The 26,445-nt window shown below is 46.3% G+C and overlaps 1 protein-coding gene across 1 annotated transcript; it reads right to left on the reverse strand.

Moving 5' to 3' along the window:
- Positions 1–21,106: 21,106 nt before the first annotated feature.
- LOC127045394 (lymphocyte antigen 6E-like) lies at positions 21,107–24,386 on the reverse strand. The gene is made up of 3 exons (XM_050941482.1): positions 24,335–24,386; positions 22,782–22,901; positions 21,107–21,315 (listed from the first exon to the last, which is right to left on the reverse strand). Exons 1-3 carry the CDS (start codon positions 24,384–24,386, stop codon positions 21,107–21,109), a joined length of 381 nt encoding a protein of 126 aa, XP_050797439.1.
- Positions 24,387–26,445: the final 2,059 nt, after the last annotated feature.

A 26,445-nucleotide genomic window follows, 5' to 3' on the forward strand; every position in this document is an offset into this window, starting at 1 on the left:
AGACAGAGACCAACACCTACAAAATCTCCACCAAGCATTCTCAAAACTACAATACCCGCATGAGGAAATAAGGAAACAGATCAACAGAGCCAGACGTGTACCCAGAAGCCTCCTACTGCAAGACGAACCCAAGAAAGAAACCAACAGGACTCCACTGGCTATCACATACAGTCCCCAGCTAAAACCTCTCCAACGCATCATCAGGGATCTACAACCCATCCTGGACAATGATCCCACACTTTCACAGGCCTTGGGTGGCAGGCCAGTCCTCTCCCACAGACAACCGGCCAACATGAAGCATATTCTCACCAGTAACTGCACACCGCACCATAGTAACTCTAGCTCAGAAACCAATCTATGCAACAAACCTCGATGCCAACTCTGCCCACATATCTACACCAGCGACACCATCACAGGACCTAACCAGATCAGCCACAACATCACCGGTTCATTCACCTGCATGTCCACCAATGTAATATACGCCATCATGTGCCAGCAATGCCCCTCTGCTATGTACATCAGCCAAACTGGACAGTCTCTACGGAAAAGGATAAATGGACACAAGTCAGATATTAGGAATGGCAATATTCAAAAAACTGTAGGAGAACACTTCAGCCTCCCTGGCCACACAATAGCAGATTTAAAGGTAGCCATCCTACAGCAAAAAACTTCAGGACCAGACTCCAAAGAGAAACTGCTGAACTTCAGTTCATTTGCAAATTTGACACCATCAGCTCAGGATTTAACAAAAACTGTGAATGGCTTGCCAACTACAAAAGCAGTTTCTCCTCCCTCGGTGTTCACACCTCAACTGCTAGAAGAGGGCCTCATCCTCCTTGATTGAACTAACCTTGTTATCACTAGACTGATTCTTGCCTGCATATTTATACCTGCCCCTGGAAATTTCCACCACATGCATCTGATGACGTGGGTATTCACCCACGAAAGCTTATGCTCCAATATATCTGTTAGTCTATAACAGGACTCTTTGTCGCTTTTTACAGATCCAGACTAACACGGCTACCTCTCTGATACTTAACAAGCCTATAGTTACCCGGATCACTTTTTTTCCCTTTCTTAAAAATAGGAACTATGTTAGCAATTCTTCCGTCATCTGGTACAACCCCTGAGTTTACAAATTCATTAAAAATTCTTGCTAATGAGCTTGCAATTTCATGTGCCAGTTCTTTTAATATTCTTGGATGAAGATTATCTGGGGCCCCCAATTTAGTCCCATTAAGCTGTTCAAGTTTGGATGCTACTTCGGATGTGGTAATATCTACCTCCATATCCTCATTCCCATTTGTCATCCTACCATTATCTCTAAGCTCCTCATTAGCCTCATTAAAGACTGAGGCAAGGTATTTGTTTAGATATTGGGCCATACCTAAATTGCCCTTAACCTCCACTCCATTCTCAGTGTTTAGTGGTCCTTCTTCTTTCTTTATTTTCTTCTTATTTATATGGCTATAGAATCTTTTACTACTGGTTTTAATTCTCTTTGCAAGGTCCAACTCTACATGGCTTTTGGCCTTTCTCACTTTATCTCTACATGTTCTGACCTCAATAAAGTAATTTTCCTTGCCGATCCCTCCCATCTTCCACTCCTTGTAGGCTTTCTGCTTTTTCTTAATCACCTCTCTGAGATGCTTGCTCATCCAGCTTGGACTACAACTCCTGCCTAAGAATTTTTTCCCCTTTCTTGGGATGCAGGCTTTTGATAGTTTCTGCAACCTTGACTTGAAGTAAATCCAGGCCTCCTCCATCTTTAGATCCACAAGTTCTTCAGTCCAATCCACTTCCCTAACTAATTTCCTTATTTTTTTAAAGTTAGCCCTTTTGAAATCAAAAACCCTAGTCACAGATCTATTTTTGTTTATCCTTTCATTTAGTTTGAACTGAATTAGCTCATGATCACTCGAACCAAGGTTGTCCCCTGCAACCATTTCTTCTATGAGGTCCTCACTACTCACCAAAACCAAATCTAAATTGGCATCCCCTCTTGTTGGTTCAGCAACTACTTGGTGAAGGAATCCATCAGCTATCGCATTCAGAAAAATATGAGCCCTATTATTAATACTAGCACTTGTTCTCCAATCTATATCTGGGAAGTTGAAGTCTCCCATGATCACACAATTCCCAAACTGTTAGCTTTCTCGGACAGGGTAACAAGCCTTGTAGATAGGGGGGAAGCAGTAGATATGGTAAATCTTGATCTTAGTAAAGCTTTTGATACTGAGTCACATGACCGTCTAATAAACAAACTAGGGAAATGCAACCTAGATGGAGCTACTATAAGGTGGGTGCAAAACCTATTGGAAAACTGTTCTGAGAGAGTAGTTATCAGTGGTTCACAGTCATGCTGGAAGGGCATAACGAGTGGGGTCCTGTAGGGATCAGTTCAGGATCCAGTTCTGTTCAATATCTTCATCAGTGATTTAGATAATGGCATAGAGAGAAAACTTATAGTTTGCAGATGATACCAAGCTGGGAGGGGTTGCAAGTGCTTCTGAGGATGGGATTATAATTCAAAATGATATAAACAAACTGGAGAAGCGGTCTGAAGTAAGTAGGATGAAATTCAATAGGGACAAATGCAAAGTAGTCCACTCAGGGTACGTCTACACTACGGGATTATTCCGATTTTACATAAACCGGTTTTATAAAACAGATTGTATAACGTCGAGTGCATGCAGCCACACTAAGCACATTAATTCGGCGGTGTGAGTCCATGGTCCGAGGCTAGCATCGATTTCCGGAGCGTTGCACTGTGGTTAGCTATTCCGTAGCTATCCCATAGTTCCCACAGTCTCCCCCGCCTTAGAATTCTGGGTTGAGAACCCAGTGGCTGATGGGGCAAAAATCATTGTCTCAGGTGGTTCTGGGTAAATGTCATCAGTCATTCCTTCCCCCGGGAAAGCAACGGCAGACAATCATTTCACGTCCTTTTTCCCTGGATTGCCCTGGCAGACGCCATAGCACGGCAACCATGGAGCCCGTTCAGCTTTTTTTTTTACAGTCACCGTATGTGTACTGGATGCCGCGGACAGAGGTGATACTCCAGCGCTGCACAGCAGCATTCATTTGCTTTTGCATGATAGTAGAGATGGTTACCAGTTGTTCTATACCATCTGCTACCAGTGTAATTTGGCAATGAAATGACAGTTATCTGTCCTTCTGTGCTGTCTGCTACTATCATGGGTGCCCCTGGCTGAGATCGGCCAGGGGCGCAAAAGCAAAACTGAGAATGACTCCCCGAGTCAATCCCTCCTTTATGGTTTCTAAAAATAGAGTCAGTCCTGCCTAGAATATGGGGCAAATGTACTAGAGAAGCAGTGTATCAGAGAGTACAGCTGCTCTGTGTCAGATCCCGCAGAAATGATGAGCTACATGCCATTCACGGGGGGTGCCCCTGCAACAACCCCATCTGTTGCTTCCCTCCTCCCCCAGCCTTTCTGGGCTACCGTGGCAGTGTCCCCCCCATTTGTGTGATGAAGTTATAAAGAATGCAGGAATAAGAAACACTGAATTTTTAGTGACATAAAATGAGGGGGAGGCAGCCTCCCGGTGCTATGATAGTCCAGGCAGGACATTAAGCAGTGTGGAGGAGAGGAGCCCAGCATCCCACTGCTATGATAGTCCAGGCAGTACAGAATCTTTTCTTTTCACATGAAAGGGAGGGGGCTGATTGAAGCTCAGCCCCCAGTTGCTATGATGAAGGCAGTTACCAGCCATTCTGTACTATCTACTGGGAATGACCGGGAGTCATTCCTATTTTCACCCAGGAGCCCCCGGCCAGCCTCACCTGAAGCCAGCCAGGAGCACTCACGGGTTGATAAGAAGGACAGATACCAGTCCTACTGCACCATCTGCCACCGGGGAGGGGAGAGGAGCAGATACTTCTCTTCACTGCTGCAGCATCATGTCTACCAGCAGCATTCAGTAGACATAGGGTGACATTGAAATAAGTCAAGAAATGATTTCTTTCCCTTTTCTTTCATGTGGGGGGGAGTAAATTGAGGAGCTATTCCCTGAACCACGCCAGACAATGTGTTTGAACCTACAGGCATTTGGAGCTCAGCCAAGAATGCAAATACTTTTCAGAGACTGCTGTGGACTGTGGGATAGCTGGAGTCCTCAGTACCTCCTCCCTCCCTCCATGAGCGTCCATTTGAGTCTCTGGCTTCCCGTTACGCTTGTCACGCAGCACTGTGTAGCCTGTAGATTTGTTTTTCAAACGCTTTGGCATTTCGTCTTCTATAACGGAGCTTTGATAGAACAGATTTGTCTCCTCATACAGCGATCAGATTCAGTATCTCCCGTACGGTCCATGCTGGAGCTCTTTTTGGATTTGGGACTGCATTGCCACCCGTGCTGATCAGAGCTCCATGCTGGGCAAACAGGAAATGAAAATCAAAATTTCGCGGGGCTTTTCCTGTTTACCTGGCCACTGCATCCGAGCTGAGATTGCTGTCCAGAGCGGTCACAGTAGTGCACTGTGGGATACCGCCCGGAGGCCAATACCGTCGATTTGCAGCCACACTAACCCTAATCCGATATAGTAATACCGATTTTAGCGCTACTCCTCTCGTCGGGGAGGAGTACAGAAACCGATTTAAAGAGCCCTTTATATCGGTATAAAGGCCCTCGTAGTGTGGACGGGTACAGCGTTAAATCGGTTTAACGCTGCTAAAATCGGTTTAAACGCGTAGTGTAGACCAGGCCTTAGAAAGGAACAATCAGTTGCACACATACAAAATGAGAAATGACTGCCTAGAATGAATACTGCAAAAAGGGATCTGGGGGTCAGAGTGGACCACAAGCTGTTGCAAATAAAGCGAACTTCCTTCTGGGATGTATTAGCAGGAGTGTTGTAAGCAAAACATGAGAAGTCATTCTTCCATGCTACTCTGCATTGATTAGACCTCAGCTGGAGCATTGTGTCCAGCTCTGGGCACCACATTTCAGGAAGGATGTGGATAAATTAGAGAGAGTCCAGAGAAGAGCAACAAAAATGATTAAAGGTCTAGAAAACATGACCTATGAGGGATGGTTGAAAAAAATGGGTTTGTTTAGTTTGGAAAAAAGAAGACTGAGACGAGACATAATAACAGTTTTCAAATATGTTGTTATAAGGAGGAGGAAGAAATTTTTTTTTCTTAACATCTGAGGATAGGACAAGAAGCAATGGGCTTAAATTGCAGCAAGGGAGGTTTAGGTTGGACATTAGGAAACACTTCCTAATTGTCAAGGTGGTTAAGCACTGGAATAAATTGCCTAGGGAGGTTGTGGAATCTCCATCATTGGGGATGTTTAAGAGCAGATTGGACAAACACCTGTCAGGAATGGTCTAGATAATACTTAGTCCTGTGAGTGCAGGGGACTGGACTAGATGACCTCTCAAGTCCTTTCCAGTTCTATGATTCTATAAATATTGCAGTATGTGTGGTATTATATACTATATAATAAAAAAGATGGAGAAAAGTTGTTCTCTCCTGCCACAGAAGGCAGGACAAGAGGCAATGGGTTCAAACTACAGCATGGCAGATTTAGATGAAATCTCAGGAAAAACCTCCTAACTGTAAGAACAATAGGAGAATGGAACAGACTGGTCCTGGAAGCTCCTTCACTGGAGGTTTTCAAAAGGAGGCTGGAGCCATCTGTGTTGGATGATTTAGACACAACAAATCCTGCATCTTGGCAGGAGTTAGACTAGCTGACCCATGCAGTCCCTTCCAACCCTATGAGTCTATGATTCTAGGTTGCACAATGATGTCACATCAGTTGGTTTTTGAGCAGCGATGCTCATGGCTCGGTTCAGTCCCATCCAGGATGCGTCAGTGTTTCCAGGGGCATTTTGGATCACTCAAGCCCCTGTAGGACCCTGACACAGCTGCATTGTCTCCTGCTCTGTCATTGGTTCTTTGGCTGTTGATTTGACCTTGGTCAAATTTGCAGATGACGTAAACTGAGAGGGAGCGGGAGCAAAGTCACAAAGGGAAAACCTCCCAGTGACCCAGAGAGGTAACAGCAATGGGAACGGCAGCGTTGCCTGATTTTAGGGAGATTAATAACATTGTTTAGATAATATGGATTATAGACTCACCAATTAATCTGATCCAAAGATAATAAGGTTCTTGTCCCAGAATCAGGCTATACAGATTTTGCAGGATCCCTCAGGATATACGACCAGGAAACTCACACTGAGAACAAAATGTAGCTTAAAAGCCTTTTATTGAGATAAACTGAAAAATAATGGAATAGTAATCAAATAATCAATAAATTGCAAAAGCACTAATATTGTTCTCACAGTACATGTGGTATTATATACTACAAAGGATTCTCGATTAATATACTCACAGCTTTCCTTGATAACCTGGTGGTAAGAGATAAAGGACTGTGCAGCATTATTCATGTATTTATGGTTTACTATGCAATGCTCTGGTTTATGTCTATGTAGTATCTTTTATTATTTAACTGGGAAATGGTACTGTCAAAAATTTGTTAAAATCACCATCTTGAATGGTGTCTAATAGTTGTTTGCCAGTCATTTTGCTAACCCTAACCCTAACCCCCACATAGATACATTGTAGCAGGACCAGCCTTGCCTCTGGCATGCCAAGAGAGTTCGATGGTCCAGGTTCCTCAAGCCTTGCATGGGAGGAGAAGAACTTGGAAGAAGCTAGAGCTAAAAGCTATAGAAAGGCTACAGAAGCTAACTTAGAGTTTACTTAAAACTAACAATTAAGGACTAACAGCAAACTAACAATGGACAAGTAGGACCTGAGCATGTCCAAACTTAACTTCCTCACCCACAAAAATGTCAGGGTCCGCTTACTCTATAGGCTGACATCTTCGTGAGTATTAATGACATTTTCCTAACTACTAGTGACCAACAGCTCATCCTCACCTCTGGTATTTCTGTCCTAACCAATTGTTTCCATGTTCTTTGTGGTGTACCTGTTAAGTCTGAAAAAGTCTGAACGTGGGTGGCCTTGCCTACCAACTTGCTTTAACTTGCCCACTTATCTGTGTTTAAGGTCACAAACATATGTGCTGTATGCTCCAGCACATCATCACCTATCTAGGGTAAAGGTCTTAAACATGTGTATGCTAACTTGCCTTAGCTTAACATACAGGATGTGGTCTGTAGGTTCCTTGCATTACAGCTAAAATACTCTAATACAAATTTATAAACGTCTTATATTAACAAATAACAAACCTATAATACAGCAAACGATCAAACGCATAGGAAAATATACATGTGCAAGCAAGCAAGCTAGCCCTATAGGCTACAGCAGACAGTGAAGGGACTTTCCGTATCAACAGATAAACAATTGGAAAAGATACAGAAAAGGGCAACAAAAATGATGAGGGTTATGGAACAGCTTCTATATGAGAAGAGATTAATAAGACTGGAACTATTCAGCTTGGGAAAGAGGTGACTAAGGGGGGATATGATTGAGGTCTATAAAATCATGGCTAGTGTGGAGAAAGTGAATAGGGAAACATTATTTACTCTTTCTCATAACATGAGAACCAGGAGTCACCAAATGAAATTAATAGGCAGCAGGTTTAAAACAAACAAAAGGAAGTATTTCTTCACACAACACACAGTCAGCCTGTGGAACTCCTTGCCAGAGGATGTTGAGAAGGCCAAGACTATAACAGGGTTCAAAAAAGAACTAGATAGGTCCATGGAGGATAGGTCCATCGATGGTTATTAGCCAGGATGGGCAGGGATGGTGTTCCTAGCCTCTGTTTGCCAGAAGCTGGGAATGGGTGACCGCAGATGGATCACATGATGATTACCTGTTCTATTCATTCCCTCTGGGGCACCTGGCATTGGCTACTATCGCAAGACAGGATACTGCGCTAGATGGACCACTGATCTGACCCAGTATGGCCGTTCTTATCAGTGCAGGGAGAGGCATTTGGGTAGCACCTGGGATATCTCAGGGAAGGTCTAGCTCAGGCATGTCAGTTTAGACATCACTGTAGACTATGATCTGTGCAGGCCAGGGACTGTCTCTCTGTGTTATGTTTGTGTGCTATATCCAGTACAATGGTGTCTTGGTCCTTGATGGGGCTCCTTGGCATTACTGCAATACAAACAATAATTAATCATTTGTCTTCTTTGATCTTCATAATACTGCCCCCCGCTCCTGTTGGGATGGTGCTGAATTAGTGTGGCTCTATTGAATTAATAATGAGAACATGGCTTGACATGACTGAACTGCCAAAGAGGATTCTGGGAGCAGAATCCTTCTCTTAGCATCAGGCAGATGCCAGAGGTGAAACTGACTGGCTCCATGCTGCGTGTATGATCAATACTGATCTTTGAGTCAGAAAATATGTCCACTTGAAAGCAAACAACGTGTGTAGAACATCCTGAGTGGAGCATGGGCTGACTGGGGCATCTCTTCCCTGTTGAAGACCATCACGCAGGGGGCTGAAGTGAATGATTGATAAGGGAATGAATGTGGGGTAATGTGAAGTTGATACCAGGGCCGGCTTTAAGAAGTGCGGGGCCCAATTCGAACACTTTCGGCGGGGCCCTGACAGGGATGACTTAAAAAGAAAAAAGTATAAAAAAAAGCCTTCCATTTCTTCCATGTATTATTTACTTTCCATAACTATATAAATAATAAAATTGTATATTATGTACATTGCATCATATATGCTGTTGATTGGTTATTAATGACTGCCGTTTCACATGTGTGGGTCCCCGCCACTCCATGGGGGTGTGCACATGTGTGGGTCCCCGCTGCTTCCTGCCCCCCTCAATGAAGCAGGTGTGCAGGTTACCAGCCTGGGAAATGCAGGGCAGCAGTGGCCATAGGGCTGGTTCGAGGCAGGGCAGGGGCTGACTGGAGATAGGGTCTGGCTGCAGGCAGGGCAAAGGGTGCGGGGCTGGCTGGAGACAGGGGAGTGTGGGGCAGGCTGGCTTCAGGCAGGGCCACAGGAGTGTGCAGCAGGGGTTGGCAGGGCTGAAGACAGGGGTATGGGACTGGCTGGCTTCAGGCAGGGGGGTGCAGCAGGGGTTGGCAGGGCTGGAGACAGGAGTATGGGACTGGTTGGCTTCAGGCAGGGGGGTGCAGCAGGGGTTGGCTGGAGACAGGGCAGGGGGTTTGGTAGGGACTGGCTGTGGGCAGGGGATGCAGAGCTGGCTGCAGGCAGCGGGGGGCGGGGCTGGTGCGGGCAGGGCAGGGGGTGCAGCAGAGGCAGCTGGAGCCCCGGCCCTTCAAAAAGACCCCAAGCCCCCAGCTATCCCAGGGCTCTGGGGGCTATTTAAAGGGCCCAGAGCTCCAGCCGGGGGCATGGGGCTTGCCGCGCTCCGGCCAGAGCTCCAGCCAGGGCCGCGGGGCTTGTCGCGCTCCGGCCGAAGCTCCAGCCGGGGCCGCGGGGCTTGTCGTGCTCTGGCCAGAGCTCCAGCCAGGAGAGCGGGGCCGCGGGGCTTGTCGCGCTCCGGCCAGAGCTCCAGCCGGGACCGCGGGGCTTGTCGCGCTCCGGCCAGAGCTCCAGCCAGGAGAGCGGGGCTGTGAGGCAGCCGCGCTCCCGCCGGCGCTTTGGTCAGGGGAACGGGGCCATGGAAGACCCCGGAGCAGACCGCAGCCGGGGTGAGTAAAAAAATTTAAAAGGCGCCTAAAGCGCGGGGCCCGATTCCCAGGAATCGGGCGAATCGGCCTAAAGCCGGCTCTGGTTGATACCACTCTGCAGTCTCCTCCTAAAGTATTAAGTAAAAATCAGTAGCCAGACACCCACTGGGCGCGCTTTGAAGACATGTGACTCCTTTGAGGAAAAAGAGTATAAAAATCAAGCAAATTAAATTACTGTTGGAGCGTTCCTTAATTAATGCTTAAAGAAGCAACTCTGCTAAACAGAGTAGCCACAACTCTGCTCTGTGGCTCGAGTAGGATTGTGAACCAGGGGGGTTTCCAGGCAGCCAAAGCCTTGCCTCGAGGGAATCTGAGACAGACCAGAGGGCTGAAGAGACTAGACCTGAAAAGAAGAAGTCATCCATAAAAGTGGTAACCACCTTCTCTGTTTGCCAAGCAGGAACGGTGTGAGGCTAGCACAGGGCCTGTTTGTGTGTGTGAAAGAGAGTTTCGCTAAGAGGAATGTATCGTTCTTAATGTCTAACACAGGAATTATGTGCGTAATGGAACCCTTTACTGCTTGTGTAATTCCTTCTCAAATAAACTGTTGCATATGCAAGGTAATTATAGTGGATCTTTTTCACGGGTATGACAGTAATCTGCTCCGCTGGGAGCCATTAAAATCCATTCAGGGGTAGTAGCCCCCTGATGCTGACGCCTCCTGGGTGATGTTGTCCCGTAGCCAGGAGCTCTGTTTTGGGTTCTCTCCTGTGGGGCCTGGCCAGTGGCTGGCTGGGGCCTGATATGATTTTTATTTACTGTATTTAGAAACTGCATGTCAATGGCTTCCTGGGACTCTCTGTTAGACCTTCCCCTGAATCTAGTGAGCCTGGCCCAGTGCCATGCTCTGTCCCAGCAGGGGTGACTTTCCCAGTCACTGTGGGGCCAACAATAAGGGCAGAGAAATTGTCTCTCCAGCTCCATTGCTGTCCCCGTGGTGCCTAGCCAGGGATGACTGCCAACAGGAAGAGAGATGGGGTGAGATGGGGACTCAAGGGGGAAATAGACTGGGGATCCCCTTTTGTCCCTGTTGCCCTTTCTACCCCCTTGAGTTATTGTGTGCCCTCAGCCTCTGCCCCTTTGCACGTGTTCCCTTGTGTACTTGTGAAAGAGGTAGGGGAGCTGACAGGTCTCTCTGCATTTTCAGTCTGGGGCTCTCTGTGCACCTGCCTAAAGCTCCGAGCACAGAGACCATCTCCTCCAGCCCCGAAGCATATCCAGGTAAGGGCTGTCGCAGCGTGACACACACTCTGTCTTTAACAGCTCCCACAACTCAGGGTGGTCCCTAACATAGAATCATAGGACTGGAAGGGACCTCGAGAGATCATCTAATCCAGTCCCCTGCCCTCATGGCAGGACTAAGTATTATCTAGACCATCCCTGACAGGTGTTTGTCTAACCTGCTCTTAAAAATCTCCAACAATGGAGATTTCACAACCTCCCCAGGCAATTCATTCCAGTGCTTAACCACCCTGACAGGAAGTTTTTCCTGATGTCCCACCTCCCTTGCTGCGATTTTAGCTCATTGCTTCTTGTCCTAACCTCAGAGTTTAAGAAGAACAATTCTTCTCCCTCCTCCTTGTAACAACCTTTTATGTTCTTGAAAACTGTTACCGTGTCTCCTCTCAGACTTCTCTTCTCCAGGCTAAACAATCCCATTTTGTTCAATCTTCCCTCAGAGGTCATGTTTTCTAAATCTTTAACTATTTTTCTTGCTCTTTTCTGGACGTTCTCCAATTTGTCCATATCCTTCCTGAAATGTGGCTCCCAGAGCTGGATGCAATACTCCGGTTGAGACCTAGTCAGAACAAAGCAGAGAAGAAGAATTACTTCTCCTGCTAATACATCCCAGAATGATATTTGCTCTTTTTGCAACAACATTACACTGTTGACTCATATTTAGCTTGTAATCCACTATGACCCCCAGATCTCTTTCCGCAGCGCTCCTTCCTAGGCAGTCATTTCCCATTTTGTATGTGTGCAACAGTTTGATCCTTTCTAAGTGGAGCACTTTTCATTTGTACTTATTGAATTTCATCCTATTTACTTCAGACCATTTCTCCCATTTGTCCAGCTCATTTTGAATTCTAATCCTATCCTCCAAAGCACGTGCAACCTCTCCCAGCTTAGTATCATCAGCAAACTTTAAGTGTACTCTGTATGCCATTATCTAAATCATCGATGAAGATTGACTCACAGGAAGGGGCTACTCTCACTGCTCCCTGCTGTGTGATCTCTGCACCGGCCCCCAGTTTGTACATGCTGGTGCGCACAGCTCCGTCAGACCTGTGATGAGATGCCATTACTGTTAAGTCAGCCTGGCCAGATGGAACCAAATGATCTATCTTCCATTGACCGATGTCCCATTCTCAGATGGGAAACAACAGGCAACTCCAACTTGAAGGTCTGCTTGTATTCAGGGGAGGAGTCCCACTCCTGCAGACTGGGTGAGAAACCACAGCTGAGCCCTCGACACCATTTTGCTGTGGCAGCTCATATACTCCTGGACAAGTGCCCTTCTTGTAGAATGGAAGCATCCTGGGAAAGAAAATCTTACACATGGAATAAGTTCAGGAGTCCATCACTGCACCTGCCTCCTTGTCCACTTGATCATAGATCCAGGACCAGGCTCAACAGGTTAGTCTCTGGCTCCTCCAGAGTTGCTGCAACTATGAACTAGATTGGCCTGGTGTCATCCCCATGGTGTGATTATGGGGCAGCGTGCAGACAGTGACTCACGGGGTGGAAGACTGCAAAAATGCAGAGCAAGTTACAAGGCCTACCCGCCCCTGCTACAGAGATTGTCCCCTGGCTCCAGAGCCAGGACGTTGAGCTCTGATGTCTGCAAACAAGAAGAGTAGGGTCGAGATGCAGCTGCATGCCTTATTCCTGCCCACTGCTTCCTCCTCCCCCTTTAGAAAGAACTGTGACCTCTAGGCTTCCATTAAGAAAACAATCAGGAGATCAAGAGACTTCTGGATCCCTCCCACTTGCTGTATCTCTGCTCCCTCTGATCCATCCTGGAGGTTTTCTCCTGCAGGGGTCCGAGTTTGGCCACAGACTCCTCCAGCCCCCACTTTGAAGAGGACGCTCTATGAAAAGCCCATCTCTGACTCCCATCTCCCCACTCTCATCGCTTCGGTCCAGTCCTTGGGTTAACATCTCCTCCTCTGGGATTGCCACCCTGTTAGAAATTGCGCCCTATAAACAAGGGCCCATATACTGTATGGCCAGGATCTCTGGTTCCTGTCCACTCTGGTATAGTTGTCGGGAAGATTCTGCAGCCAGGAAATTAAGACATGGAGCTTGGCTTTTCCTGAATTTGATACGAAAATGATTTGTGCGGTTTAGGTCCCCCTCATCTGGTTTATTTTGGCAATAAGTTCTCTTTAGATTAGTCTGGCCCATAACTATCTATTTCATTGGGCCTTAAATTCTTCCAGTGTCACTGCACACCATACCCCAGCCAGTGTAGATGTTGCAGGGATCAGGGGAAGTTTGGCAGCTGTATAAAATGCAATGAGGATTTCTGACTCCAGAAGAGACCTGGGCAGTGGGTAGGGGTTGGGGCATAAGCACATTAGTTGGCTGTTTCTTCTAAAATCACCAGCAGTGAAATAGTTAGCAACGTTACCTTTAAAACTGCCCCCATTAAGCTGCCAGAGTTCACACTCAACAGAGATGAATGGGGCAGTTCAGCCTTTCAGAGGCCTGGTCTACACTGAGGGGGATCGATCTAAGTTACACCACTTCAGCTACGTGAATAACGTAGCTGAAGTCGACGTACTTAGATCAACTTACCGTGGTGTCTTCACTGCGGTGAGTCATCTGCTGCCGCTCCCCTGTCAACTCCGCTGCGCCTCTCGCCAAGCTGGAGTACAGGAGTCAATGGAGAGCATTCGGGGGTCGATTTATCGTGTCTAGACTAGACGTGATAAATTGACCCCCACTGGATCGATCCCTGCCCACCGATCTGTCGGGTAGTGAAGACATACCCTGAGACGTTGTTTCAGGCTGCCCACAGACTCAGGAAGAACAGACGTTTTACAGGCACTTCAGGTTTTCAGGGTTATCTGCAGCACCAGAGCTAAAACATTAAGGCTTGGATTTTCAACAGCACAAAGCCCATCAAAAAGCACCGAAGTGGGTTAGGAGCACAGTTCCCAGTGGAAAACAAAGGCACGTGTGCTCCTCACTCACTCAGGTGCTATGTGCACCTCACTCAGGTGCTTTTGAAAATTGCACCTTTTTTTAAAATGAAAGATTATATTTTGGAGACTAGGAATAGATTCTGTGGCAAATTCCATGGCTAGTGAATATACAGCACAAGCTAAAAAGCACAAGCTAAAAACCTCTCCTGGTTGCTTTTCCTTTAAGAAGAGGCACTTCTTCATGCCCCTAATAACTTGTTTGTCACCTAGAACAACTCGCATCAGAGGATTGCAAATTACTGTACAGCTGTTACTGAACGGAGCCTTTCCTGTGAGATACAGACGGGTAATGGGAGGCATACCAAGGTTAAGACGTTTGCTTAGGTTCAAGCAGGATGTGTGTGGAGAGACGGGGACAGAAACAGTTCTGCCTCTTAATTAAAATAATTCTTCCTGTTTCCACCTGTGGCATGTAGGATCTGAACCGCAGCCGAGTGCTGCTCCTTATGGCATCGATTCCAAGCAGTCTGGGCAAATTTTAGACAATACAGTGGTGTTTGAAAGTATGGGCTCCAGATTTTACATTGTTACATACTAAGACTGGAGCAAAGAAACCTGAGGGAAATTTTCCTGGAGGTAATAAAAAATTAATGTCCCCATATGGCATTGATTCAAAGTGGCGCTATTGTTCCCCACCTGGTAGGGCTGGGGTCTACGGCTAGTCCTGGAATGGGCACATTTCGCTCTTACACAATGGAATACAGTAAAACTTTATTTGTCCAGCATCTGTCAAACAAATTGTATCCAAAGGGCTTTCCAGATGTCAGTGCCCCTTTGTTAATACGTTGCAATTCATCTGACTGGGCACATCCCAGGCCAGGGGGCAGCACTTAGAGGTTGCGCTTCTCAGGTCCTCAGCCCCCCGCTCCCTCCCCATCCCAGAGACAGGAGGCAATGCTGTAAAGCAGCTGAGAGCTGGAGGGTTGCATCTAGCAACATACAGAACCACAGTGTGAAAGGTGACAGATAAACTCTTTGCTAAGGGATCTGAGATGCCACTTGGAAAAAGGAGCGTTGTAGAACTTTGCAGAGTGGGACCTGTCCCCTGAACAGGGAAGCCTGAGCAGGAGTCAAGTTCTCTTTTCTCAGCTCAACACAGTCCAGCGCAGAGGACACAGACAAAACTGGCAAAAATTCCCCGGGCTACTGCCATGTAGCTGGGTTCATCCAAACTGCAGACTGAGAGCAGGAAATGGAAATGGATTCTCCACCTACATTCTCTGGACAATCCCTGGAACATTTTTTGGTGATGAGGATCTGACACTCATCACTTGAACCAGGACAGGAAAACAAAGGGAAGCATTATTACAAAAGTTCCCTATTTTCCGATAACCCAAAAGAGATAATTGTATTGCAGTAGGGGAAGGGCATTTCTTAGCAGTCCCTATAGCAAACCACCATCTTCCATGGAGAACTCCAGTTTCCTGTAAGGGCCATGTGGTTTCTTTGTTATGAGAAATGGCCACCCTGGAAGCATACAGTTTAGCACCTTAATCAAAGTTGGCTTATTTCTTGCTTCCAGAGCAATTTTCTAAGCTGTAATAGGGAGATTATCTAGGAAAGGGGCAAACCACAGAGCAGTCTCCACAGCTCCACCTAATGGCAGTGCTGTGTCATGGACACCATTCAAAAGCATCTCCTGTGTTTGAGTCTGAAACCAAATTGATCTCTGAGAGCCTCTTTCAGAAAATTACCAGACAGGTTTTTCAGGCTTGCCAAAAATTCAGATTCTTTCTCCTTCTGTTGGATTTCTTAGATGAAACTTACATCGTTCTGTTAAAAAAAGGGGTAGTAGGTAGGTAATGAATAATTATAATCTCTGTTATGTCCTTATATTCCAGCCTACCATGTTCTTGTGGCAAACCTGTGGCTTTAGGCACTTCTTCTTAGCCTCAAGTGGCATGCGACCAGGATTCATCACTGAATTTGGTCTGATGATTGGCTCATTAGCGTTCCTGGGCTGGGTACTGCCGGGGAGTGTGACATGAATGCTGATCCATGCCCCCCGCTTTAGGCACTGCAAATGTGGTTTAACCTACCAATGTCAGGAAAACATCCCTGTGCGTAGCAGTATCTTCTATAACATTGGCCTAAAAACACTGTTCAAGTCTTTGAGTATAGAAGAGGTTGCAAAATTGTCCTCTTTTTCATTACATTGGAAACTGTCCATGCAGCCATTTTATCCTTGCCTTCCTTCTTTATTTTTGCATAATCTCATCCTTGGCACCGGTTTCTCTGTTGTGTTCTCAGCATTCACACAGAGACGTTAGATACAAACACAACTTGATTTCTCAGACGTCAGAACACGTGCAAACCCCTAAACAGAGAGAAAATAATGGGCTGCTCTCTAAAACAGAGGCACAACTCACCACATTCATAGAATAGAATATCAGGGCTGGAAGGGACCTCAGGAGGTCATTAGTCCAACCCCCTGCTCAAAGCAGGACCAATCCCCAGGTAGATTTTTGTCCCAGATCCCTAAATGGCCCCTCAAGGATTGAACTTGCAATGCTTAAACCACTGAGCTGTTCCTCTCATTTCCCACCCCCAACACATTTTGCTTTAAGCTGGCTGTCTGCAAAAAAACTGTTATCTCAGGCTTTGGTGGGGAGCCACTGCCTTGCACTCCGCCAATAGCTTGAAATTCCAGCACAGTACTCAATACATCATAACCCAGAGGTCATTACTGGTATTAGGAACCCCTGAAAACATTGAGTATGGCATTCACTTTACAGCACTTGCAGGTATCGGGCTGTAGGCAACGTCCAGAGAACCTCTGCACCCAAATTCCTGGCTAGGATTTTCAAACAGCTGAGCAGGCATGTTAGAGAATCCATTCTGGGTTTTACACTTAGCCCTGCACACAGTGGGATGAGACCGTGGCAGTTTGGGGAGTTCAATGTGGAAACCCATTGTGACGGGTTGGGTCACAGAGAACTCCTTGTGACTGCCACTTGTTGTGCTGAGACTGCTTCTGAGCCTGTTTTCTCTGCCAGCTTGGGACTTCAGTGCCCTGTCTTTTTGAGCCAGACGCACTAGCCTGCTACAAACACAGACCCAGGTCTGAACCACGTCCCCAAAAAGCTGCAGGCTTATCTAAAAACAGCTTAAAAAGTGCTCCTGTCTCTAGCACCCAGATACCCAGCTCCCAATGGGGTCCAAACCCCAAATAAATCTGTTTTACTCTGTATAAAGCTTATACAGGGTAAACTCATAAACTGTCCGCCCTCTATAACACTGATAGAGAGATATGCACAGCTGTTTGCATCCCCAGGAATTAATTGCTTACTCTAGGTTAATAATTAATAAACAAAAGTGATTTTATTAAGTATAACAAGTAGGATTTAAGTGATTCCAAGTAATAACAGACAGAACAAAGTAAGATACCAGGTTACCAAAATAAAACAAAAACATGCAAGTCTATGTCTAATACATTAAGGAACTGATTACTGATGAATATCATCCTCAGATTAGACTCCTTCCTAGTCTGGGCCCAATCCTTTCCCCTGGTACAGTCCTTGTTCCAGCTCAGGTGGTAGGTAGGGAACTTCTCATGGCTGCAGCCCCCTTTGTTCTGTTCCACCCCCTTATGTAGCTTTGGCCCAAGGCAGGAATCTTTTGTCTCTCTGGGTCCCCACCATTGCTTATAAATGGAAAAGCCCCAGGTTTAAGATGGATTCCAGTACCAGATGACATGGTCACATGTCCTGTGACACCACAAGCCTTCATTCTTCCTGGCCTTACTCACAGGATGGTTTGCAAGTAAACAGAGCTAATTACAGCCAATTGTCTTAATTGTTGGGAGCCATCAAGATTCCAAACCCCCATTAATGGCCCACACTTTGCATAATTATAGTAGGACCTCTGACATATTTCATATTTCTAGTTTCAGATATAAGCATGATACATTTATACAAATAGGATGATCACACTCAGTAGATTATAAGCTTTGTAATGATACTTTACAAGAGACCTTTTGCATGAAGCATATTCCAGTTACATTATATTCACACTCCTTAGCATATTTTCATAAAATCATATGGAAGGCAACATCACACCCATGTAGTACAGATGTGCATTTCTGTACAGTGCTGCTAGTGATCGGGGGAAACAACACGGGACATTAACCAACTGAAAAAACATGTTAGCTATGGTTAAGGTTGCTAAGGGGAAATAATGCCCAACTGAAACTGACAAAAGTCAGGCAATACAGAGTAGAGCTGTAGCACCACAAGAAATCAACAAGGCACATGGGATGGGTTGTGTACCCGATGCAGGCAAAGAATGAGGGCCTGAGAGGCCAATTAAGCCCCCAGGCTGCACCTGTGGGGTGCAACAGATGAAGCCCAGCTGGGGAAGGAGCTGGGTGGTATAAAGGCAGGAGGTCTGGAGCAGAAGGGGGCTGGGCTGGCTTGAGAGAGCTAGGAGGGGAGATGCTGGCTGGGAGGAGCTATGACAGGGCTGGGGCTGTTGAACTAGGGTTCAGAAGGCTGCTGGCCGGCTGAGCTGTGGCTGGCTGGGAAGCCAGGCAGAGTGAGATGGAAGAGACAACAAACGACACTGACACCAGGATAGACGATGAGGCTAGGGAAAGCGTGAAGGAAAAAGAAAAGGGTAGATTCTCTGGCACTCAGAAGAAGGACCTGCAAGGAGAAGGGCATGAAAGGGAAATGGCAAAAGTTACAGAACTGTAAATTCCTTAGATGAGAACATAAAGACAGGGGATCTCAACCTCCCGAGGACGGCAGAGTGGATCAGAACAAGTGCTGGAGATATAGTAAGAGCTAAGAAACTACCTGGAGGAGACTGGTTAGTGGAATGTAAAATACAAAGAACAAGCAGGGAACTCCGTAAGACACAGGTACTAGGTAAAATGGAAAAAAACCTGTCAGCTACCTAAACTCCTTACGGAAGCCAGAGGGGTAGGATATGGTGTGCCACCTGAACAGTCATCACAGAGGAAATAAACATTGCTAATAAGTAAGACGTCCCAGCTTTACTTTGCATTCACTCAGCTGATGTTTTCAAGGCTGTCATATAATCATAGAAGATCAGGGTTGGAAGAGACCTCAGGAGGTATCTAGTCTCACCCCCTGCTCAAAGCAGGACCAACCCCAACTAAATCATCCCAGCCAGGGCTTTGTCAAGCCTGACCTTAAAAAACCTCTAAGGAAGGAGATTCCACCACCTCCCTAGGTAACCCATTCCAGTGTTTCACCACGCTCCTAGTGAAATAGTGTTTCCTAATATCCAACCTAAACCTCCCCCACTGCAACTTGAGACCATTGCTCTGTCATCTGCCACCACTGTCATAGCAACCAGGAGGTCTAGAACATTTAGATGTTATCTGAATGGAAGCTTAGTTTCTGGAACAAAATTCTGCTGCAAGGGGTGGGTTCTGTGACTGATTGCCTGACACCAGTATACACAAGGCACTTGGACATTCCTGACTAGTAAATACAAGGAGAGGCCTTTCTTCCCCTTATAATAGTCCTTGCTGCTTATAAAGCCCCTTCCAGTGGAGGCTCTTAAATCACTTTACACCCCCGACGATGGATTAAGCCTCACTCCCCATGCTGCCGAGGCAGGGAAGTCCCATTTTCCCATTCCTTACAGATGGGGAGATGGAGGTGGAGAAATGTGATGTGATTTTCCTGCGCGCCACCCCCCACCCACGTGTGGCATCCCACTGCCACCTGTGGGCTTGTAGCACCTTGCTGGGAGCAGAAGCCCGCTTCTGGCCACCTCTTTAAAAGGCCACTTTCAGCTCATGGCGCAGACTCTGCGGCCTGAGATCAAACAGGAAGATTTTTATATAGAAACACACTAGACAGCCCCAGCTAGTGTGCTCCAGGGACTACAGCAATCTGGCGAAAATACTGACACCAATAATTATAGTTTCAGTATCATACAAACTCAGACCTCCCGTCTTCTTGTTCCCAACCTGACAGGACTGTTTTCTCCAGCTAGCCCAGAGCTGACACATCAAACGCATACGCAATAAAATAAAACGACACTTTATTTTGTCCAGCCTCTAGCTGACAGAGTGTTTTGAAAAGGGCTTTTCACAGAGTGAAACAATACAAGCCAGCGATTGGTATTACTGACCCTCTGAGCCGCGTGTGACAATCTTCAGAAGTTCAAGAGCCCAGTGTGCCTGACGGGGCTTGGGGCTTCAGCCCTGCAGGGTGCACCAGCCAGGACTCAGGGCTTTAGCCTCGCTCCTGCCACAGAAGGCCCAAGACCTCACTCCTAGCAGGGCAGAAACCTGTAGCCCCACCACCCTGCTGCAGGGCAGGAGCCGTGAAGTCCCCCCACCCCAGGCTGGTAGGTAGAGAATGGGGTGGGGGGGCTCCATGAGCCACACTTTAACTATAGAAGAGCCGCCTGCAGCTCATAAGCCATGGTTTGCCCACCCCGGTATATGGGGGAAAAAGACAGAAACTGGGGGTGAGGACAAAATGTAGGTGAATAAACTCAATTCTTGGTTCACTCACCGGGGCTGATGTTAGAGGGGCAGAAGTAGGGCAGACCTGGGAGTAAAGGTCTGTTCAGAAACACAGGGAGGCAGCTCTGGTGAGGGGAAGGCTCTCGAGCTGTCGGTGGTGAGGAGAGGCAGCGAGGAGACAGGTGCCAAGGGAATTACACAGGGTCTGCGGCAGAGGTTGAAACAAGTAACTCTAACAGTGTTAGTACTTTGCCCTTCTGAGCAGGAAGCGCCCTTCAGCTGAGCATCCCAGGTCACCAACGCCGAGCACGGAGTTGTGGTTGTGCCCAAGGCAGAACCACCATGTGAAAATGAAGAGAGGAATGACTTGCCGACGGAATCTGAAGTGACTCTGAGGCCAAGTCTAGCTAGTGGTATGACTCCCAGCCCATGTAGACGTACTAGCCCCAGCTCTCATTGAGCAGGTTGCTAACGGTAGAAGTGTAGTCATGGCAGCACAGGCAGCGGCCACGTACTTGGGGCAACTAGGCCCTGCTGCTGCTTGCTGTGGCTCCATGTTACCATGGCTACACTAGTGTTTTTAACATACTCCTTCAGTGAGAGCTGGAGCACGAGGACATCTGTGTGAGCTGGACTTCACACCCCTAGCTTTAGGGTAGACGTAGCCTTACCGGGCACAGGGCTGTGTTAACCCAGGTGAAACCTTTTGCACAGAGGATGTTTGGTGTCTCACTGGAGAAGCTCGAGCTGGTTCTTTGGGGCATCACGGCCTCCTTTTCCTGGCCCCATCACAGTCCCGATCTGAGGACATAGATGAGACTGGCCAAGATCCCCGTGGCCATCACTGCGTAGCTGGATTTCACGCTGCTGGCCCCGCTGATATTGCACAAGGAATGCTGACAGCAAGAGGTAGAAGCAGCTGCTATACCAACATTCCAGTTTGTCTGAGGACACTCAGCAGAGCATTTCTTGGTGATGCGGTACTCAGCTTTCTCACCTTAAGGAGGAAAGAAAAACAGAGCGAAGAATCCTTATTCAGGAGTCTCCCAGACTTCCAGCAACTCTGCTTATCAAGGAGATAATGGTACTAAAGCAGCTAAGCAACAAAGGCCAATGGGAAGGACATTTCTCAGAAGTTAGGATTGGTTGATTTGCCTCAGGCTTTTAACCCAACCAGTCCATCTGCTAGGCAGTGCCCTACCTAACACTCATTGTTGCTATCAGAGCAGCAATCATGTCACAGCACCAGTCTCTTGATAGCAGTTACAGACCAGTATGCAGCAGTATGGGAATGTTTACGTAAGTTTCCTAATTCCTTTAATCATTATTGTGATGGACTCAAGAGGCACAAATTAGGTATTTGATTTAGCTGGGGATTGGTCCTGCTTTGAGCAGGGGGTTGGACTAGATGACCTCCTGAGGTCCCTTTCAACCCTGATATTCTCTGATTCTATGTAGCTTAGCAAAGAGACGGTTAAGGGATGACTTTTGATCAAAGTCTATAAGAACGTACACAAGGGACAAATATTTGATAATGGGCTCTTCCATCTAGCAGAGAAAGGTCTAATATCATCCAGTGGCTGAAAGTGAATCTAGACAAATTCTGACTGGAAAGAAGGTGTACATTTTTAACACAGACGGTCGTTAACCATTGGAAGAATTTAGCAGGAGTCATGGTGGAGTCTCCATCACAAGCAATTTTTCAGTCTGCTCTAGGAATTGTTCTGGGGCAGTTTTCTAGCCTGTGCTATACAGGAGGTCAGACTAGGTGACCCCAATGGTCCCTTCTGGCCTTGGATTCTATAATCCTCTCCAGATTCCTGACCATGGCTTTGGAACAGCCAAAGGAGAGATCTTCCCAGGATTCAAACGGAGCCACTGGAATGTGGGGGGACGAGGGATTGGGGAGTTTGAAGCTTTTGTGGACACCCGTGCAGTGCAGATATTATCAATATGGCTCACAGCTATGCATCTCACTCCCACTAGTAACCTGGGTTGCTGCCCAGCACCTACAGCAGTAGGAGAGAGTAAGGATTCCCTGCCAGCCTGACATTAGGATTCTTATAGGGCCGCGTTCCCTAGGGTTCTCAATCCTTTTGTGCATGCACAACACAACACAGATATATTTTTGAGCATCAAGATCAGGCAATGGGATTTTGCATGTAAATTCTATTTCTCCAAATAGGTCCCTCCCCGGAGTGTGATTACTGAGGAGTGAGGATCTATCCCTGGTGAGAAGGGATACAGGTCATTTGAAGTGTCCTACTGCTGTGTAGTTTGCTCTCCATATGCTATGCTCACTACTCCTGAGTAATTATTCATCCTCCCAGGAGAGGGAAGAAAGAATCCAGCTTCCTGGCATGGGGGTGAGACAGAGGACCTATTGCATGATCAATAAAGTGATACCCAGACATCATGGTGATTGGAGTAGACAAACCTTACTGAGATATTGCAGGTACTCACCAAGCCCTGTCTTTGTGTAGGTTGTTAGACAGTATTTGTCGTTCTCTGCACAGTCCGTTATTTTAATACAATTCCAGTTGGAGGGCTCATCATTGCAAGTGAAGCATTTCAGTGAGGAAACTGCAAAAGGAAGATGCAACACAGTTCAGACCCTTGCGAAAAACTCCTCTTTGGAAGTGTGCTGAGAAAATTGGCTGATCCTCCTAAGGAAATAGTGACACTGGCGCCACATAAAGTGCTATCAAATGTATGGAGCCGAACAAGCTGGAAAAATAGGGACAGATGCTTTTTTTCTGATCTCAGGCATATTAATAATATTAATTAATTAACCACAATTGTTACATCTAACAGAAGTAGAAACATTTCAGACAGTGATTGGTGATGTCCCTTTACATAACAATTGCCCAGTAATGCGCATTGGTTAATAGCCAGAGCTTCTCCTTCGTAGACGGCTCCAGACAGGGAACAAAAGACAAATATACAGCACACGTGGGTTTTCTCTCTGACGGGCTCCCCATCATGCACTGAGCAAACTCAGACCTACCTTGGCTCCAATGCTGCAAATACTTTGTCTAACCTTACACATGTAAATAGTCCCAATGAGTTCAATAGGATTACTCATATGCAGACAATGACTCACCTGTGCAATTGTTTACAAGGTCAGGGAGGTAGTTTTGAAAAGTATGAGATCAGGAATCCTTGCAGCAGAACAACTATCTCCTTGAAAGGATCCAGCCACTGGCCTTTCAGCTAGAACTTCTTGCTCTGATTGCGTATTGTTAGATCCTCTAGCAAATATCTGCTATATCATTGTACACATTTATTTTGTATTTGATCACATTTGTTAAACTCTTGCCTGAGGGCTCAACCCAGCACAGTGCTGAGCACGCCAGTCCGCAGCCAGCAAAACACTTTAGACCTGCTGAACTTTCTACACGGGAGTAATCCTATTGACTTCAATGAGAGTATTCACATGCTTACAGCTAAGAATGTGATTACGAGCTTTGCTGGATAGGAAGCAGCATGAACAGCACTGGGCAGAATCAAAGCCTATGCAACAGGATAGTTGAGGAAGGTTATTTCTGTAAGAAATGGTTCTGGGAAGCACCGCTCATCTGAGCAGAAGGCTCAAGATTGCAGAGTGGATAAATGATCTTTGTCAAATGTCTAGGTAGGTCCCCAGAACTGGCCTCGTCCTGTATTGTCCTCTCCCTCAGGCCTTCATAACATGCAGCTGGTAGACTGGGCACCTAGGTTACGGGCATGGGACTGTGGTCCTTTGCATAGCCCAATATGCAAGAGTTCAAAGCTTTGCATGGCTTTCTGAAGGGAACGGGATGAAACTAATTAGCTGAAGCCACTCTGAAATAGCCCAGTCACAAGCTGGTGCTCAAAGACAGCAAAGGGGACAGCACCAGTGTCAATTCACTGTTGACTATCGCATTTTCGCCACTGATGCTGTAAAATCTCCCTGTGTCCCTGCCATTTCTACGCTGGTTCTCTCATTATCCGCACATTCTTTGTCTAGCAGAGAAGAATCATTAGCATCTCACCTCGCTCCGCACACAGGACTGCAGCCAGCAGGGCGAAAAGAAAAGCCTTCATCTTCGCTACGTCTTGCAGCCTTTGCAATAAGGGCAGCTCCATCCAGGGCAGGTTTTATAGCTGTGTGGTGTTTGCTTTTCATTACTAGGATGATGGTGATTTGAGGAAGTGAGAGGTGTGCCATAGCGTAGGACACGAAATTGATGGGTGTGTGTCTGTGTGATGTCTCCCTATGGAAATAACCTCTCCCTATGGAAAGTTTCTGCCTGAGTCTTTCAGTTAGTATTTGGCTTATGCCCCAAAACACGAAAGATTTGGTTTCAGAGTAGGGAATTCCTGTGAGAATGTTTTTTTCTTATGCTTTGTATAATAAGATGCCTTTGGGAGAACTGGTTGGTTTTGTTTTTGGCATTTTCTTCAAAAATTTCTGCTGATAGCATCCACACCACACAGCCAGTGAGGGAAATGCAAGGAGGAAAGAGATAATTAGGTTTAAAACCACCGGGAAGAAAACTTTTCTGAAATGTTGTCTGATCTAAAAGAGTTATTGTCCCCTGGTCTCATTTTCATCAATGAAATTTTTCAGTTCCAAAACTGGTAATTTTGAAGATGCAATTGGCTTGATTTTTAAAACATCCTGACATGTGATTAAGCTGACCAGTCAACATGAAAATAAAAAACATTTAGAAGAACAATTTCACAGGGAAAATATTTGCAACAGAGTAAATGGAAGCACTTGATTGACAGTCTATGAGTAGTTCAATATTGTGTTCACCCCTGTTATAGCCCCTCTTGTCTCTCTTCTCTCTAAACTAAAAAGTCTGAATCTTTTTGGGCATCAAATGATTTTTTTTGCTTTCCCCTTCACTCTTCTGATTCTCTAGCTCTTCTCTGAGGTGGAGTCATGGTCCCATGGTTGAAATGCCAGTGCACAAAGAACCCAAAATTACACTGGCAATGTTTTTCATGCCTTTGCAAATGACTGTCTAACTTGCTGTTCTCCATCATTCCCAATGTCTCTGTTAAGTCTTGACCTCAGGTTTCTCTCTCCCACTGAATATTCACGTTTCTGAATATTTTCCACCTACAGCCATGAGCTCTCTTACAGAATATGGGAGTGAGTCATAGAATCATAGAATATCAGGGTTGGAAGAGACTTCAGGAACAATTCTAGTCCAACCCCCTGCTCAAAGCAGGACCAACATCAACTAAATCATCCCAGCCAGGGCTTTGTCAAGCCGAACCTTAAAAACCTATAAGGATGGAGATTCCACCACCTCCCTAGGTAACCCATTCCAGTGCTTCACCACCCTCCTAGTGAAATAGTGTTTCCTAATATCCAACCTAGACCTTCCTCACTGCAACTTGAGACCATTGCTCCTTGTTCTGTCATCTACCACCACTGAGAAGAGCCGAGCACCATCCTCTTTGGAACCCCCCTTCAGGTAATTGAAGGCTGCTCTCAAAGTCATTTAGCAGTGATGCCATTTTTCCAGCACGCACTCTTACATTAATTAATAATGCCAAATTTGGGCCCTGTGTGACTCAGGCATGGATATCTCTTGTTTCCCAACAGCTGCAACTGTGAAACTAGGAGCAAGGATAGGTATCAATTAAACAACCAAACCTCACAAGAGTATGTGTGTTGGGAAACTTTCCAGGCCTTTAGGGTGGTATCAGGCACGAGGCAGAAGGTAGCAGGTCCCCTGACTCCGCATGCCATGTCCTGTCTTGTTTTGTTGGGATTATAAAACAGCCCCGTGTCAATATTAGTGGGGGTGGGTATTAAAAAAAAAGTCTTTTTGGGGTATTTCCCTGCTGATCAGAAACGTATCATTACGCCTAGAAAAATAGTTCCGATGGAAAGCTATTTAAATTAAATCAAATATTTGCTGAAAAATAATAATCGTTGGTGAGTGTGAACCAATGGCTTTTGAGGATGGGACAGCTAGGCTGCCTGTGCTCCTCAGACCCATGTCTGTCTCAAGGGAGAAGCATCTATCATTCTCCAAAGAATGATGTGTGTGGTTGGCTGTGGCCCAGTGCTGGACTTTGGGAAGGTTTTCCAGCCTTTCATGCCCATCCATAAGAACCTAAGAACAGCCACACTGGGTCAGAC

Source organism: Gopherus flavomarginatus, chromosome 2 (assembly GCF_025201925.1).
Source record: "Gopherus flavomarginatus isolate rGopFla2 chromosome 2, rGopFla2.mat.asm, whole genome shotgun sequence".
In the NCBI taxonomy this organism is placed as follows: domain Eukaryota; kingdom Metazoa; phylum Chordata; order Testudines; family Testudinidae; genus Gopherus; species Gopherus flavomarginatus.

Coding starts and splice junctions, on each gene's coding strand:
- LOC127045394 (XM_050941482.1), bottom strand. CDS start 24,386: ATGAAGGCTTTTCTTTTCGCCCTGCTGGCTGCAGTCCTGTGTGCGGAG. Junction 22,902..24,334: donor AGTCCTGTGTGCGGAGCGAG/GTGAGATGCTAA, acceptor TTCCTTTTGCAG/TTTCCTCACTGAAATGCTTC. Junction 21,316..22,781: donor CTACACAAAGACAGGGCTTG/GTGAGTACCTGC, acceptor TTCCTCCTTAAG/GTGAGAAAGCTGAGTACCGC.